Source organism: Protomyctophum bolini (genome assembly GCF_963924005.1).
Source record: "Protomyctophum bolini genome assembly, chromosome: 6".
In the NCBI taxonomy this organism is placed as follows: domain Eukaryota; kingdom Metazoa; phylum Chordata; class Actinopteri; order Myctophiformes; family Myctophidae; genus Protomyctophum; species Protomyctophum bolini.
Window position 1 is genome coordinate 16,482,775 of NC_137867.1, and position 14,728 is coordinate 16,497,502.

General features: G+C 38.3%; 1 protein-coding gene across 2 annotated transcripts; it reads left to right on the forward strand.

Moving 5' to 3' along the window:
- The first annotated feature begins 990 nt into the window (after positions 1-990).
- ap3s1 (adaptor related protein complex 3 subunit sigma 1) lies at positions 991-14,363 on the forward strand. 2 transcript variants are annotated; one of them, XM_080766703.1, is made up of 7 exons: positions 991-1,279; positions 5,174-5,265; positions 7,028-7,139; positions 8,641-8,712; positions 9,115-9,222; positions 10,997-11,038; positions 13,557-13,687. In XM_080766703.1, exons 1-6 carry the CDS (start codon positions 1,211-1,213, stop codon positions 11,030-11,032), a joined length of 489 nt encoding a protein of 162 aa, XP_080622829.1. In that variant the 5' UTR covers positions 991-1,210; the 3' UTR covers positions 11,033-11,038; positions 13,557-13,687. The 2 variants fall into 2 exon arrangements, with proteins under 2 accessions (XP_080622829.1, XP_080622828.1); XM_080766702.1 differs by lacking the exon at positions 10,997-11,038 and having other exon boundaries at positions 13,557-14,363.
- Positions 14,364-14,728: the final 365 nt, after the last annotated feature.

Here is a 14,728-nt window from a genome sequence, read left to right on the forward strand (position 1 = left end):
AAGAAAGACCATAGAAAATAGATAAGAATAGAATGCAGCTGTTTAGAGATAGATATAGGCCTAGTCGACCTAAAGTGTCCATTAAGGATGGTTTAAAAGTCACATTAGGCCTACTAAGGAATGCTTGTCGATTTCTTACATTTAAATTACAATTTACAATTTAGGCATTTAGCATAATAATCCACTAAATCCAGAGAGATTTACAGTCAGCAAGAACATGTAATAGGCTACATTTTAGTATAGTGCTATATCTGGCATTTGACAACGTGTTAAATATAAATAAATGGCCAACATTAATATGAACGTTGTTTCCTTATTGCAGGAAAATAAATTGTAAATTAACATATAGTTCTATGGAAGAGGATGTGTTTTAATATACATAAAGTGGTTATCCATTAAGATATGAGTCTTGGTTGAGTGGTTTTGTTAAATAACTGTCAGCTCAACTCATAGGGAGTCTTAGGGACCAATGACAATGGTAACTATACTGCCCTGAATGGCATTATTATGAAAAAGAAAATCTGTCAGTGATCGTTTTTTTCTTCTACCCCCAAATGAGATAGTCAAGCCTAGCCTACAAGTTCTGTTTTTATTTGGAAAGTTGGTGCCAGGTTTTGGTCTGGGCTGCCACATCATCAGTACCAGATGTACTTTTGCTCCACCTTGTGGCTGATTTCCATTGGGACATCTTTCATTGTAGTAATTATGGATGAGATGGACCCTAAACAAATATAGTGAAAATAGAAGAAAACATTCTATTCATTCTATTTTGTAATGATATCGTGATATGATATAAATATAAATATGTCTCACTCAAGACAAAAACAGAAAACAATATATCTCTCCCTCCGCAGGTTCTTTGAAAGGTATGAGGAAAAAAACCTACTATATCTCTCTGACACACACACACGCACACACACACGCACACACTTTCAGGAAGCTTGCTTCGCATTCTTCTCAGCCGTTCAGTTTGTTCCAGTACGGCAGCTGTAGATGGTGGAAATGAATGGTCGTTTGACGTGGAGGATTGTTTCCGTGGACAGAGGATGGAGCAGTAGCCTGTAGCTCGAGCTAACTGACCGTATTAATCCTCAAATCGAGATCTGGTACCGAATTCCAGATAGATTTGGGTTCACGGGGGTTGACATACACCAGTCTTTAATAGACTGATCCCGTTGTGCTTCCCCGCCTCCATCCGACTACAATCATCATGATAAAAGCCATTCTAATTTTCAACAACCATGGGAAACCAAGGCTTTCTAAATTCTACGAGTACTATGTGAGTAACATTATGTGTTTCAGCCACGCATGTTTGATATTACACGCGCGTCATGTGTGATTGATACGCCGAATCGCCGATATTAGATTAGCTAAAACATTCTGTAATGTTTTTGGTTCTCTAGAGTAAGCTACCTTTTACATGTACATCAATCACATACACTAATAGTAATACCATATGTAATCAATAGAACAAGCTTTTATGTATAAAAAAAGAAGCAATCTGAGACATTGCATGGGTAGAACTTTATTGCATCCATGGTGTGCATATTTTTGCATGGCGTCATTGATACTATTGTATAAGATGTCAGTCTCCACCGCACAGTCCATTCCGCGATGAATAATTAAACATGTGCAAGACAAAGCTGGCCTATATTATTTCCTAGACGGCGCGTGCAGACGTTTCATTTTGTTGTTGCTCTGCTCAGTAGAATATGAAGTTATAGAGCTATCATGCAGACATGCATATCAGTGCAGTCCGTTCAGTCTGTTTATGTCACATGACTTAATGATGCCCTTGTGATTGACTCGTGGTTCCACATGGATTCAACGATATGCGGATCCTGTACCGTGTATTTATATAATACCTGTTTTAAAAAATTAAAAAATCGAATTAATCTTATGTTACATAATGGATCATCTACCGTATCTTGCCTGGCAAGGCTGCGTTGGTTTATTTTTGTAATTAGATTTATTGCCCCGGCGTCCTTACAGTACCACAGGGAGTGTGACTTTATTTGTAGCTGACAGGAAATGTACCCAGCTGTTCTCTAGCAACTCAATTACGACGATGTCAATATAGAAATTAATTTATTTTTAAATAGGCCTGCCTATACATCTATACCTACCCACCACCTGGGGGCTTTGAAACCTGATTTATAGGCTTAGATGGATATCAGACATACAGATGACATGTGTGAATTATGATTCATTTCACACATGTATTAGTATTACAGTCCAGATATAGGCTACTGACACTGTACGTTTTATAATTCAGGTTTAGGTATTTCTATTGATTACTTTTTGATTTATCAAAAAGGCTAATTGTGAAGCACATAATTAACTGCTACTTAAATAACAGTGGCACCCCTAAGGTATTTACAGTGTTATTTACAAGTTAGCCCCTCTCGGACCCCCAGTTGAGCTCTTTTCATCGCTGACCCGTGAAATCCTTATGGGAATTATGGAATACGGACGGACTTAGCGTCAAACGCCCCTGCTGGCGCAGAAGCCGTTAAGTATTTTTAATCTGTGTTTGACCGTTTTGGTAGATCTGAAATTCTCTCTTCCTTCCTTCCTTGACTTCCTTATTGACATCTCATTGTACCGCCTCCAGCCCCGACACATGGCTAGCTGGCGTACCTACGTTCCTGCCTCTGATCTGCTAGCCACTGGGCTGGAGGCGGTACAATGGGATGTCAATAATGAAGGAAGGAAGAGAGAATTTCAGAGCTACCAAAACGGTCAAACACAGATTAAAAATACTTAACGGCTTCTGCGCCAAAGGAAAATTCGCAGCCGTTTCTGTTGTCTCCTATAGCTCTTATATGCTTCTTTTGAAACTTATCACGAGTTCTCACACAGCGCAGCACGGGCGTTTGACACTAAGTCCGTCCGTATTCCATAATTTCCATAAGGATTTCAACTGATGAACAGGGACCCCACGGGTCAGCGATGAAAAGAGCTCAACAGGGGGGTCCGAGAGGGGCTAAGAACAAGTGTAAGTCTGTGGTTTCACACATTGTCGCACATGCATAGTTGCATACATTGTCTGTATAGAGACAGAATCAAGGCTGCTTCTGTGCTTTTTGCAGGTTCAATTCTTCAAGTTTTGTCTAAGCCCATAGATCGATCGATCGATCTATCTATCTATCTATCTATCTATCTATCTATCTATCTATCTATCTATCTATCTATCTATCTATCTATCTATCTATCTATCTATCTATCTATCTATCTATCTATCTATCTATCTATCTATCTATCGCATTCACACACAGTCACACAATATGCACTCACTTACCTATTACTAACTCCGAGGCAAGATAACACCCCTTGGGTGCGTTCAGAAATGCGCACCGCCGCACCGGGAGCGCACTTGCCTATAGGGCAGGAGGAGTTTCGCTCAGAACGGGTTATTCTGGTTGCCATTTTCCTGCCTACCAGTAGGCTAGTAGGCTATAGTAGTAGGCTGCTGCTTAATTATCAAATAATTAAATACACGCTGTATGGTTTCTTTGATTTGGGTGTCAGGCTGACAAAATAACATAATCTTCAGCAACATTCCCAAACACATGTATGCTCTGCTCTAGTCTATGAGGAAAAATAGAGTCTGCAACATGGTATGAAAAACTCAGCTCCACTGGTTTATCTTTCGATCCCTTAGGATCTTCTTCAGAAATAATGTGACAGGGAATGGGTGTGCACCTATATACAGGAAGTTTAAATATACATATACAAAGTTTAAATATACACAAATACAACAGTCTGTTGTATTTGTGTATATTTAAACCTGTCATGTTTATTATTTGTGTATATTTAAACCTGTCATGTTTATTATTATTGTGACATTGGAAACTGGTTAATTGGTTTGGGCTTAGGTGGCATGAGTCACCACCCATCGTTAGAGCCAATCAGTTGTACCACTTCCTGTATATAGGTGCACACCCATTCCCTGTCACATTATTCCTGAAGAAGATGCTAAGGGATCGAAACGTTGAGTCAAATAAACCAGTGGAGCTGAGTTTTTCATACCAGTGTTGCAGACTCTATTTTTCCTCTTGTACTACCTTTTGTCCAGCACCTGGGCTAGAGTGGAGGTGCATGCTCTATTTCCTTTGTTAGTCTGCTCTAGTCTATACCTTTCCTCAAACGAGCATGACAGTGTAATCAAAATATTAATGGTCAGATCGCAGACAGATTAATTATTTACTGCGGAGAGAACACATGTTTGACTGATCACTCGTCACTCTTGTGGTGTTTCTCCCCCTCTCCCTGGTTCCATAAGGATATGTCCACATGTCCTCTCGGCAAGTAATATGTAAACATTGAGATCTAACGGCGAATAATAATAATGCCACCAGAGCCATAGAGTAGAAGAGTTGTGACAAGTCAAAGATAGGAAGATAGTGTACTGCAATGACAGTATACACACCAGCGTCACTGACAAGCAAACTTAAGAACTACAGACTGGCAGCCAAGTAGCCTACATGTAGCCAGGACGATGGTGCCCAAATAAGCCAAAATCCTACCGAACGCGTCACTACTCTCTCCCCCTATTAGTTTGCATTGCACAGTGCGCTCAGTGCGCTATTTCCGAACGCGCCCTTTATTGCAGCTGGCTCAGTGTTGGATAATTAAATGCAGATGCACAGTACATGATTTTAAACGGATGTATTGTTTGTACTCAATCCCCTGTGTATTGTTTTCAATCCTGTGTAATGATAGGCGTCAAATTATCTGACAGCAGCTTGCCTCATAAATATATGGTTACAGTGAGGTTTGCGACAACCTGTATTACTAGGCTAGTTTTCACATATACTGTATAGTCTCTGACTCAGTAACTCTACTGGCACTGGCAGTGGACGGTTTGTTTAAATACGACAAGGGTAATGGGAAGGATAAAGGATATGGCTTTCCTCCTTCTAAAACAAAGCCTGGCTGAAGGCAGAGCTTTACATCTGGCCCTTAGAAGCCAAAGCCAAGTTGATGTCGCATGTTGGCTCACCTTTTCTACTTTACATTGGTTGGATTCTATCACAACATCTATAGATATATTCCTTTTGTCTATTGTTCTCATTCTGGCCAGGGGGGAATAAATGCTCCACTGCGTCTAATGAGGTGTATATTGTTGTATCATGCCTTCTCCTGCCTATTTTCCTCATCCATTCCACAGAGCGAAGACACAGAACAACAAATCATCAGGGAAACATTCCACCTGGTCTCGAAGAGAGACGAGAATGTCTGCAACTTCCTAGAAGGAGGAATGTAAGTGTTGGGGATATATCATATGTACGTTTTATCAGGCCTGTTCGGTGCATCCTCATCACTGAAAAAGTACGTTTTCTGTAGTGGTTCAGCCTGACTAAAGTCTTAAGAGGGAGGCAGCGTTCTGAGAATATTATGGCATTAGTATTTAAGGAAAATGGCTTTTTCAGTGATGATCAATGGCAGTGGTAGTTTGATATTCATTTATCATTAATGAATATGGTCCCAGGTGTTAGATTACCAGCAAAACTATCCGTCCTCTCTCTTGCTCTGTCTGTATCTCCTTCTCCCTCTCTCCGTGTTCTATGCTTTCTTTGACACTCTTTCATTACAGGACATTACATGATTACATCAGAGACAGCTGACACAACACCTGATACACTGCATTAATTAATTAGGTGCAAAAGCATTTTGCCTTTAGAAGTATGCTACTGTAAGTACTAGTTTCTTTAAAACCACCTTCAGAAAGCTACACGTGGGGTGCTGAAAGAACTTTGTCTTCTTTGAGTTTTCCTGTTTGCTTGTTTGGTGTTCTGCTTGTTTGTTTGCGTGCAAGGTTCAAGGTTGTACTTTATTGTTACATCTTGTGTACAGGTACATAAGAGTAAAACTTATTTTTGTTTGGCTTCCTTACAGACAATGCAGCAGCATATAGATAGCATACCATTCAAACAACAAAACACAGCAAGCACAGCAAACAGAGGGATAGAATAATGAGTGCAAGAAAGAGCATTCAAAGAGTTAAATAAAATGAATGAATGAAATAAAATAAAATGGTAACATATGTACATGTGCATGTTTTCCCTTAGCAAAAGTTAGGTAAACTTTATGTGAACAGCTTCACAGTAGGTTATGTTCCATATACAACACAATTTAGAAGGTGCAATGTGTTTGTTCTGTGGGAAAGCGCCTTCTGCAAGGAGACTGTGTGATAAGACTAAGGCCAGTGTGGTCTTATCGTACCTAGTCCTAAATAGGTTAGTCAGGGGTGATGTCTCCATACCTCAACCGTGTTACCATATCATGTGCCCTTTACACGTGAATATGCTGTGACCTAAAACATGCTGTTGTTTAGGCCTATCTAGGTATCTCTGGATGTTTTTGTCTGTGCCTTGTCTATAAAACACGCTGCCTATGTTGGGTAATGTACTGCGTAGTAGAACACTGCTGATAACACCGTCATGTCTGTCACGATCATGAAATCTTACTTGAATGACCATTCATTGTCATACAAATTATTGCAACTAATGATTTAATTGTTTTTCATAACAGGGCAGTTATAACAATGAACTTAAATTCAAATAAATATAGTCGATATTTTATTATGTATTACAAAATTGTGGAAATAGCCAATCTACAAGCTCACAATGAGTCACATCACATATTTCAACATGGAAACGATTCGGATTCTGATGACTGGTGGAGACAATAATTTTGATCAAATAATTGATTAGGTGATAACTGTAATAATAATGACAGGCCTAATGGGTTATTGTTTTGGGGATTCATTTTCACAGCTTCTTACATTCTTCTTACATTCTACTTTACGGAATCTTCAAGTGTGAAGATATAATCTCCCCCCATCTGGTCCTTGGTCTCCCACAGGGTCTCCCAGCGGGACATGCAGCAATATAGTGTTATAGCAAAATAACTTTTATGTTTTGGTGCACTTGAATAAAAAAATATTGATTTGGGTGAGGTTCTGTCTCCAACAATATGCTTTTTAGTTTTGACCTGTACTCTATCTTATCTATTACTTTAGGTTAATTGGTGGCTCTGAGAACAAGTTGATCTACAGACACTACGCCACACTGTACTTCGTGTTTTGTGTAGACTCCTCAGAGAGTGAACTGGGAATATTAGACCTAATCCAGGTAAGAGGTCCAGCACTTATTGTATGTTGTGTTTATTTATTTGGCATCACATTGCATATTATTGCACAATAACACTATAGTCTAAAATCCAATTAACCCATTCAGACCTACAAGTTCATAGCGCGCCACTCTGTGGCGTGCTATGAGCTTGTAGATCTGCTATTTTTCAATAGCTAAATTATAACATAATGTTTAAAACACCAAAAGGGGTTCACGCCCAAAATGGGTACAGTACAAAAAAAGAATACATCGTTGCTGTCCGGAGGATACCTCATAACTCCAAAATGTTCATTTTTCAGGAAATGAAAAAATGTAAAATTTTAAGGAAATGAAGAAAACCTTATATATATATATATATATATATATATATATATATATATATATATATATATATATATATATATATATATATATATATATATAAAAAAGAAATACTGCCTCATAAAAGTTGGTGTTGTGACTTTAGATATTGTCAATTACTTGCATGAGAAGGAGAGAGGTGGTGGAGTTAGCTCTTTTAGCAGACAGTTTGAGGGTCCAATGGAGTTAAGAGGTTTTGTCCAATGAGTATTTTACTACTTTCCATTGGTTCAATATTTTCCAAACAAGACACAGACATAAAGGGTGTTCAATAGCACTGATTTATTGAGGGGGAAAAAAAAATCAAAAACCTGGAGTTATGAGGTTTCCTCCGGACAGCAACGATATACTATTAATATTTTACAACATCAAAATCACACCCATTACATTAACTTGTGAAACAAAACAAGATTAGACATAATCATTCAGGTAACCAGTCAGAAACTATACATGTTAGCACCATTGATTTAATTTCAACCATAGTTTGAGTAAAACACATTACCATATATATATTGCTATATACGCTCCTGGCTGGTGACTCCACATGTATCGGAGGAGGCATGTGGTTGTCAGGGTTGCCAAGTCCGCTTGCTTCCCGCAAATGGTTCTTTTCCAGAGTTGTGTTTTTTTTTCCATTTCAGGTTGCAGGTTTTTGGGCTTGTTTATAAAAAATCGCTGGCTTGTTTTGAATATCAAACAAGCCAACATTTCTGTGATGTATAAATGGTGCCTGGTGTCTCTACTATGTGTGTAATAGTATAATAAATGACCAAAACCATATGGTAATTATAGACATACATATTATTCATAATGATTAATGCATGACATTTGTATTTATTAGTATTATATGGCTATATTATTGGGCTTATTTCTCTCGCCAAGAGGTGGCTTGTTTTGGGCTTGTTTTTGGAGGTGGGTTGGCTTATTTCTCTCACAAGAGTTGGCAACGCTGGTGGTTGTTCACAGTTCACACCTTCCCCAGACCAACAGTGGAGCCTGGCAGCAACAGAGACTGTCAATGCAGTGCTCAATGGGAAATTGAGTGAATTGTAAAATATTATAGCTGATAAAAAAAGGTACCTTCTTTGTAGAGTCTACTGTGATCAAAACAATGACTTGTATGCAATTTATCCATTTACAGGTATTTGTGGAAACGCTGGACAAATGTTTCGAGAATGTCTGTGAACTTGACTTAATTTTCCACGTAGACAAGGTAGGAAATTTCATTTTATTTAGACCTTCCCTGTGAGCAATTGTGATGAACAGATCGGTTGTGAAATGTTCTGAATTCAGGAACCCGCCCGGTTGGAGTGTAGCAAGTAATAGTGTAATGGTGTATCTACATATTTGGTATAAAGCTAAACATGGCTTTTGTTACCAGATCACTCACATTATCAGAATATTACTACACGATGGGTTGTTGTATATTAAGGCGTATCTATGGTGCAACCATAACATTGAAAGTTAACAAGAAGTTCACTTCACTTGAAATAAAAACAAAAACTGAACTTCGTTCATCGTTTGTGTGTACCCGATTGACTTTTTCTTTAGCCTTTTTTTCTTCTAAAAAGTATATTTTGAACTGCAATATTTACCTTCTTCGCTGATTTGGCAGGTCCACAACATTCTGGCAGAGATGGTGATGGGTGGCATGGTGTTGGAGACCAACATGAATGAAATCATAACACAGGTGGATGCCCAGAACAAGATGGAGAAATCAGAGGTAAGTGTGACCAAGTGTGGCCCATCATATATGTATGACCTCATGGTATTGTATATGCAGGCATGTGTGAATGCTGCATCCTGCATGCTATTCTCCAGTGCCCGTGTGGATGCACCGTCCCGAACCCACTCTAGACTGTTTGTGCCTTCTCTGAAACCTACCTCTTGCTACCGCACTGCTGACTGCTCTCAGCACAGAATACACAATATCCAATGCTATTGTCTCCCTTGTACACTGGAAAGTCCTTATAAGAGTAAACAAATTTAACCAACATTTGTACAGTCTCTGATTTACAAATGTATAAATTAACACTCAGGATTTTACTGTGTACTGCTCAGTGTATATACTGTACATAGTTTACAGTATCAATATCACCAAGTTGTCATTTCTGTGGTGTGTGCATTCGCCCATATGTTATCCAATGCCTCTCTGGAATCTTGATCAAAAGTCTCCCGATCAGTCTTATATTTTACACATTGTCCAATGTCCATCTCACTTTGACATGTTATGGGCTTGGAAGTGGGTTGTATGTTTCTTTTGTGAGATGGTAATGTGGTAATTGCTAGCAAATATGGTAATTTAATGGTAATACATATTATGTTAATTCGATAAGCCTTCAGTTTCATAGTCAACCAGACCACAAATGTGATTTTTAACATCAATGAGCTGATATCTCGCTGTGGACCATGCATTAGATATGTGGTACTGTACTCTAAACTAAAGAAGGATGTCGCTTTGCTTTCCATACAGCTTCTGTTGGTGGATAAGTCTTGAATTCATTACCATTTGTTCATCCAGTGCTCAGAAACAGCCAGAGACAATTTCATGAAGTCATTTCTATTTTTCATACTATGGATTTTGAAAACCAAAAAGCGTAGCTGTGCTGATGAATTGGCTCTTTTTGTTTCTTTATTTTTATTTTTGCTATTTACTAACAATGTTAGCACTCTTAAATTGTGGGCTTAGTATGGAAATGGTGAACTATAGTATAACCACTAATAGGTTTGGGGGTTAATACCGCTTTCTCAGTGACTATCCTATGCATCGGAGGGAAGCCACAAAGTCGTAACACGTGTAATTGTTTCTTTCAGGGTTAATTTGCTTGGCCTGTCTAATGTTAAAAGTGCTGAACATAAGGGTTAACTCGTGAGTGATGAATGGTCAAAGTATCTTTGATTTCCTAACTGGCTCATTTATGACCAACGCATCTGTTCAGTTTTCAACATGAATGACTACAGAAACTGTACACTGCAGAGTAGTGGAGCATCTGAGCTGTCCTGTGTGTTTCTTTTTTCTGACGTTTTTCCTTTTTTTTAAATAAACATAACCTCCTCTATGATCGACATGGTGTAAGACAAGGCTTTTATTGTTCAACAAACATCAGAACTGCTCTGTCTCTTTCCTCTTGAACCTACCCTAGACCGCAATGTGTGCTTTACAACGCACTGATGCTAATTCCAAGTTCCAAGATGTTGGACCAATTTTAGAGCAATCATGCAATGCATAATACTAAATATAGCTGTTCTTCCCATTTAGTGAGGACTGATATTTAATATTTGTTAATGAACATACATTAACTTTTTCATAGTTCGAATTGTGGTTGAAGAGTGTTAAGATCACATATCTTTTCTATAAGTGCGGTTTATGGTAGGTTCCATCACTACTTCTATGGAGAAAAACTGTGACTATTTTTATCTGCTTTTTTTAACATTCCTCATTCCTCTCTTTTTTCCTGACCCTTTCTAGTTCTTTCCATTCTTCTCTCTTTTTGCAGACGTTTATCTTTCAGTCTACCAGACAGGACAGGTAGACACAGGTACTGCTAAATTTACAACCGAGTACTGTAACTTCAACTAAGTTTACTCCCTCCCCCTGAGCCGTACTGTCGTACAGTATCCTACCACGTAATGGCAAAACAATGTCACTAACATATTAGGAATCTTTTAGGTCAGACCCAAAAATGTATCTCAATGCTTTTGTTCCATCAAATATTAACATTTTTCATGACCAGTGTTAAAAAAATATCTGAGATCAGATTCTAAAAATGTCTTCTACATCCTGACAGTTTTCTGAAAAAGCTATGTTTCTATGTCATTCGTTCTTCGAATTTTCAAAAATAGCAGACCTAAAAGCTCGTAGCACGCCACCGAGTGGCGCGCTATGAGCTTGTAGATCTGCTATTTTTCAATAGCTAAAGCATAACGGTTCCCGCCCAAAATGGGTTAAATGGTACAACTACATGTAGACATACAGTATGTACTAACTCATATGTACTAACTAGGTAGACCTATTTATGGTGTTGAACCCACAGTGTTTCCAAAGTCGTGCCTTGGTGTAGCAATTGAGAAAAACCTGAACGCTATAATCTGCTAGTTCAGCAATGTATTAAATCAGCTTGCTGCAGTTGTTTTTACTTAATTATCGCTTCCTGTGCTATGCATTGCCATTTGCTTTACCATAGTTAATCGCATCGGTAGGCAAAACATGCTCAGAACTTCCAAGATTGTCACTGTTGTGATGTTTTTTGTCAAATAATTATATTACAGCTATTGGCCAAATATTACAGCTGGACTTTGTTTTTCTTCCCGTGATTACACAAAAGTTGCACATGAGATTATGTCAGATAAACTGCATAATGCACTACATCTAATGGTAGTAGCATTAAGAACCGGTCATCTCTAACCTGAGAAGAAATTGTGAAGCTCCTCACTTTAGAATGAACTACATGAGCAATGTGATCCTAAACCAGCATAGGCTCAAGGATTACAGAGCCTTATTGTCCTCAATTTTATATTAAGCAGCCCTAAATAATCTATAGGCGCTCTGACTTTATATACAGTAGAGAACCAGAGACCTGTTGCAATGTGTTATAGGTGTTAGCATGGTGTGATTGTTTACACAGCCATGAGTCAGTCTGCGCTTTACCGGAAGATCTTGTTGCACTATCACACCAAGAAGCAAAAGGGAAACCCGTTAACCTCAGTCTGACACTTGAACATTGAGCCCATGTGCAGGATCAACATCCACCTCACAGTGGTCCCTCTGTCTAACTCCACTCACTAGATACAGGATTCAGTGAGAGGAATGCCCAAAACACAGAGAGTCTATTGAAATACACCAGGGGTAAAGAACTCATGGCGATAAATGAAGATCATGTGCCTTTTTTTTTTGTCATTGTATAGTCCAGCAATTGTATATCATCAGAAATATGACCCACTGCCAGAGCTACTGTACCATGAATTGGTTGTGGTATATATGTCCACACATCTAATTTGTTTTCTTACAATCGTGTGTTAAACGAGAACACCGGAAACTACTGTACACAGCTCCCTGGATTAAGCTACCTACTTATCATTTTTGGGTCTGTCTGCTAAAGATTCATGTGGGAGATCTCTAACTGCAGTGATTCTCAAATGTCCTCTTATTTTAGGCAACAAGTAAAACAAATCGTCTCTAATTGTATTAACTGTACAGAAAAACTCATTAATACCAATGGGCTTCATTGGAAATCCTATGTGTGTAATACATTGAGATTCACTGTGTTAGAGTGAGCTACCTCCATTGTCCCTCAGAATAGATGTCCTGTTGTAGCGCAGTGTTAGGCATTCAAATTTCTCATTGTTAGATAACACCTAAACATAGTTACTTGTGTCCCTGCAGTAAACGTATGTTGTGTACTGTAGACGGCTAAATTGTAGAAGATTTTCATTCTAGTAGGTTAGTGACCCATTCCACCCCACTAGAGGTCTATTAATGTTCTAATCAACGAAGAACGCAAGCCTAAATATTTTTCCTTATCTTTTTGCCATTGAGGTTTTCTGAATCTATACAAACATTCTATGCTGTCTATCTAAAACATCATTTCCCTTTCCACACTCAAACCCATTTTTTCTGCTTTACCCGGTTCTCTCCATTTTTACCCCATCGGTCCTCAAGAGTCCAGTGGGTTCCAAGCAATGTTCCATATGCCTTTTGATAAAAGGTCCACTACTCCTGAATACGCCAACAATAACAATGTCCTTGATTCATAATTGGCTCTGGTTGTGATGCAAACCATTATAGAAGCCAAATGCATGTGCATACAAAGCTACATAGGCATCTGAATGTACATTTTGCACATTGTCTCTTCTAGTAGTTGTCAATGCTTTTGCATCTGTTTAGTATGTTTGATGTGTTGTGTGCGTGCGTGCATCTGTCCAATGTGAACGTCACATCTGCCTTGTGTAATTCATGACATACGTAATTTAAGTGTGATGTACTGCATGTTTGTTTGACTGTTCATGCAACCCTTGGTAACCCCGCTTGTGTGTTTTGTTTCGTGTGTGTCTGTATAGGCCGGTATTGCAGGAGCACCTGCTCGTGCTGTATCAGCCGTTAAGAACATGAACCTCCCGGAAATGCCCAGAAACATCAACATTGGTGACATCAGCATAAAAGTGCCAAACTTACCCTCCTTCAAATAGTGGCAGCAAGATTCTGAACCTGCAGACGTCAGCCAATGTTTACTGCGATGCAATCTGTTTACCAAAACCTGCAAAGACAAAGTTTTGTCAAAAGTATTTAATCTCAATGGTACTGTGTGAAGTAAAACTCCTTCCTTTTTGGGCGTTATCTCTCTCTTCTTCCTGTTTTGAAATGAATGTCTTACATGTGTCTTTTTTTCTGTTTGAGAGAAAAATATTAGTATTTATTTTTCAGTGGTACATTCCTTGTGCCTCAGCTGGAGGCATGCCCTTAACGTTGAGCTGCTACAGTGCAGACCTGGCTCAGTTTTGAATGGTTTGAGTGTTTAGGTTGTGAATTTCTGGACAGGTTGATTGGTTCTGATGCACCAGGCAAGAGCAATGATTGGCGTGTAAGTGAATCCATTTCAACAAGCAATTTGAAACTGGTCTGCTTACAGTGTTGGAAAGTCATCCCTACAAGTGGTTTGTGAAAGGTATACCTACGATGCAGAAAATTGTGTTCTAGCAAATATGCTGTTTGATGAAATTATATATGCTGAAATTGTATTTTTTTTCCTTTCTTATCTGTATGCAAAACAAATATTTTAAAAGAATTTGTCTTATATAATTATTTTCTTTTGATTTTAATCTGTACCTGTTCCAACTTTTGCAACATATAATAAAGTATTGAATGTTTGTGTGGGGTCTATTGTCTGTTTATTGAATGATGCCCTACATTATGTCTACATTATATAAGCTATATTTGAGTTTTGAGACATATTTCCTATGCACATATATGAACCTGAATGCAGAATAGCCTACGCAGCATTTATTCTGCATATCAGATATTGGAATATGTTCATATTGTCTAAAGAACCAAAAACAATATCTGTCTGGTCAAGCAGTAGATCATGTACGATTTGGTATTTTTGTTAGTAATATGTCTAAAAAGTCATTGCTCATAGTGGTGCGCAAATTGGCATGTGTCAAAGTGCTCTTTGTTAAACTATATTGACATTCTTTTTCAATTATATAAAACATTACAGTTATAGATCTCTTGT

Coding starts and splice junctions, on each gene's coding strand:
- ap3s1 (XM_080766702.1), top strand. CDS start 1,211: ATGATAAAAGCCATTCTAATTTTCAACAACCATGGGAAACCAAGGCTT. Junction 7,140..8,640: donor GAATATTAGACCTAATCCAG/GTAAGAGGTCCA, acceptor ATCCATTTACAG/GTATTTGTGGAAACGCTGGA. Junction 9,223..13,556: donor ACAAGATGGAGAAATCAGAG/GTAAGTGTGACC, acceptor GTGTCTGTATAG/GCCGGTATTGCAGGAGCACC.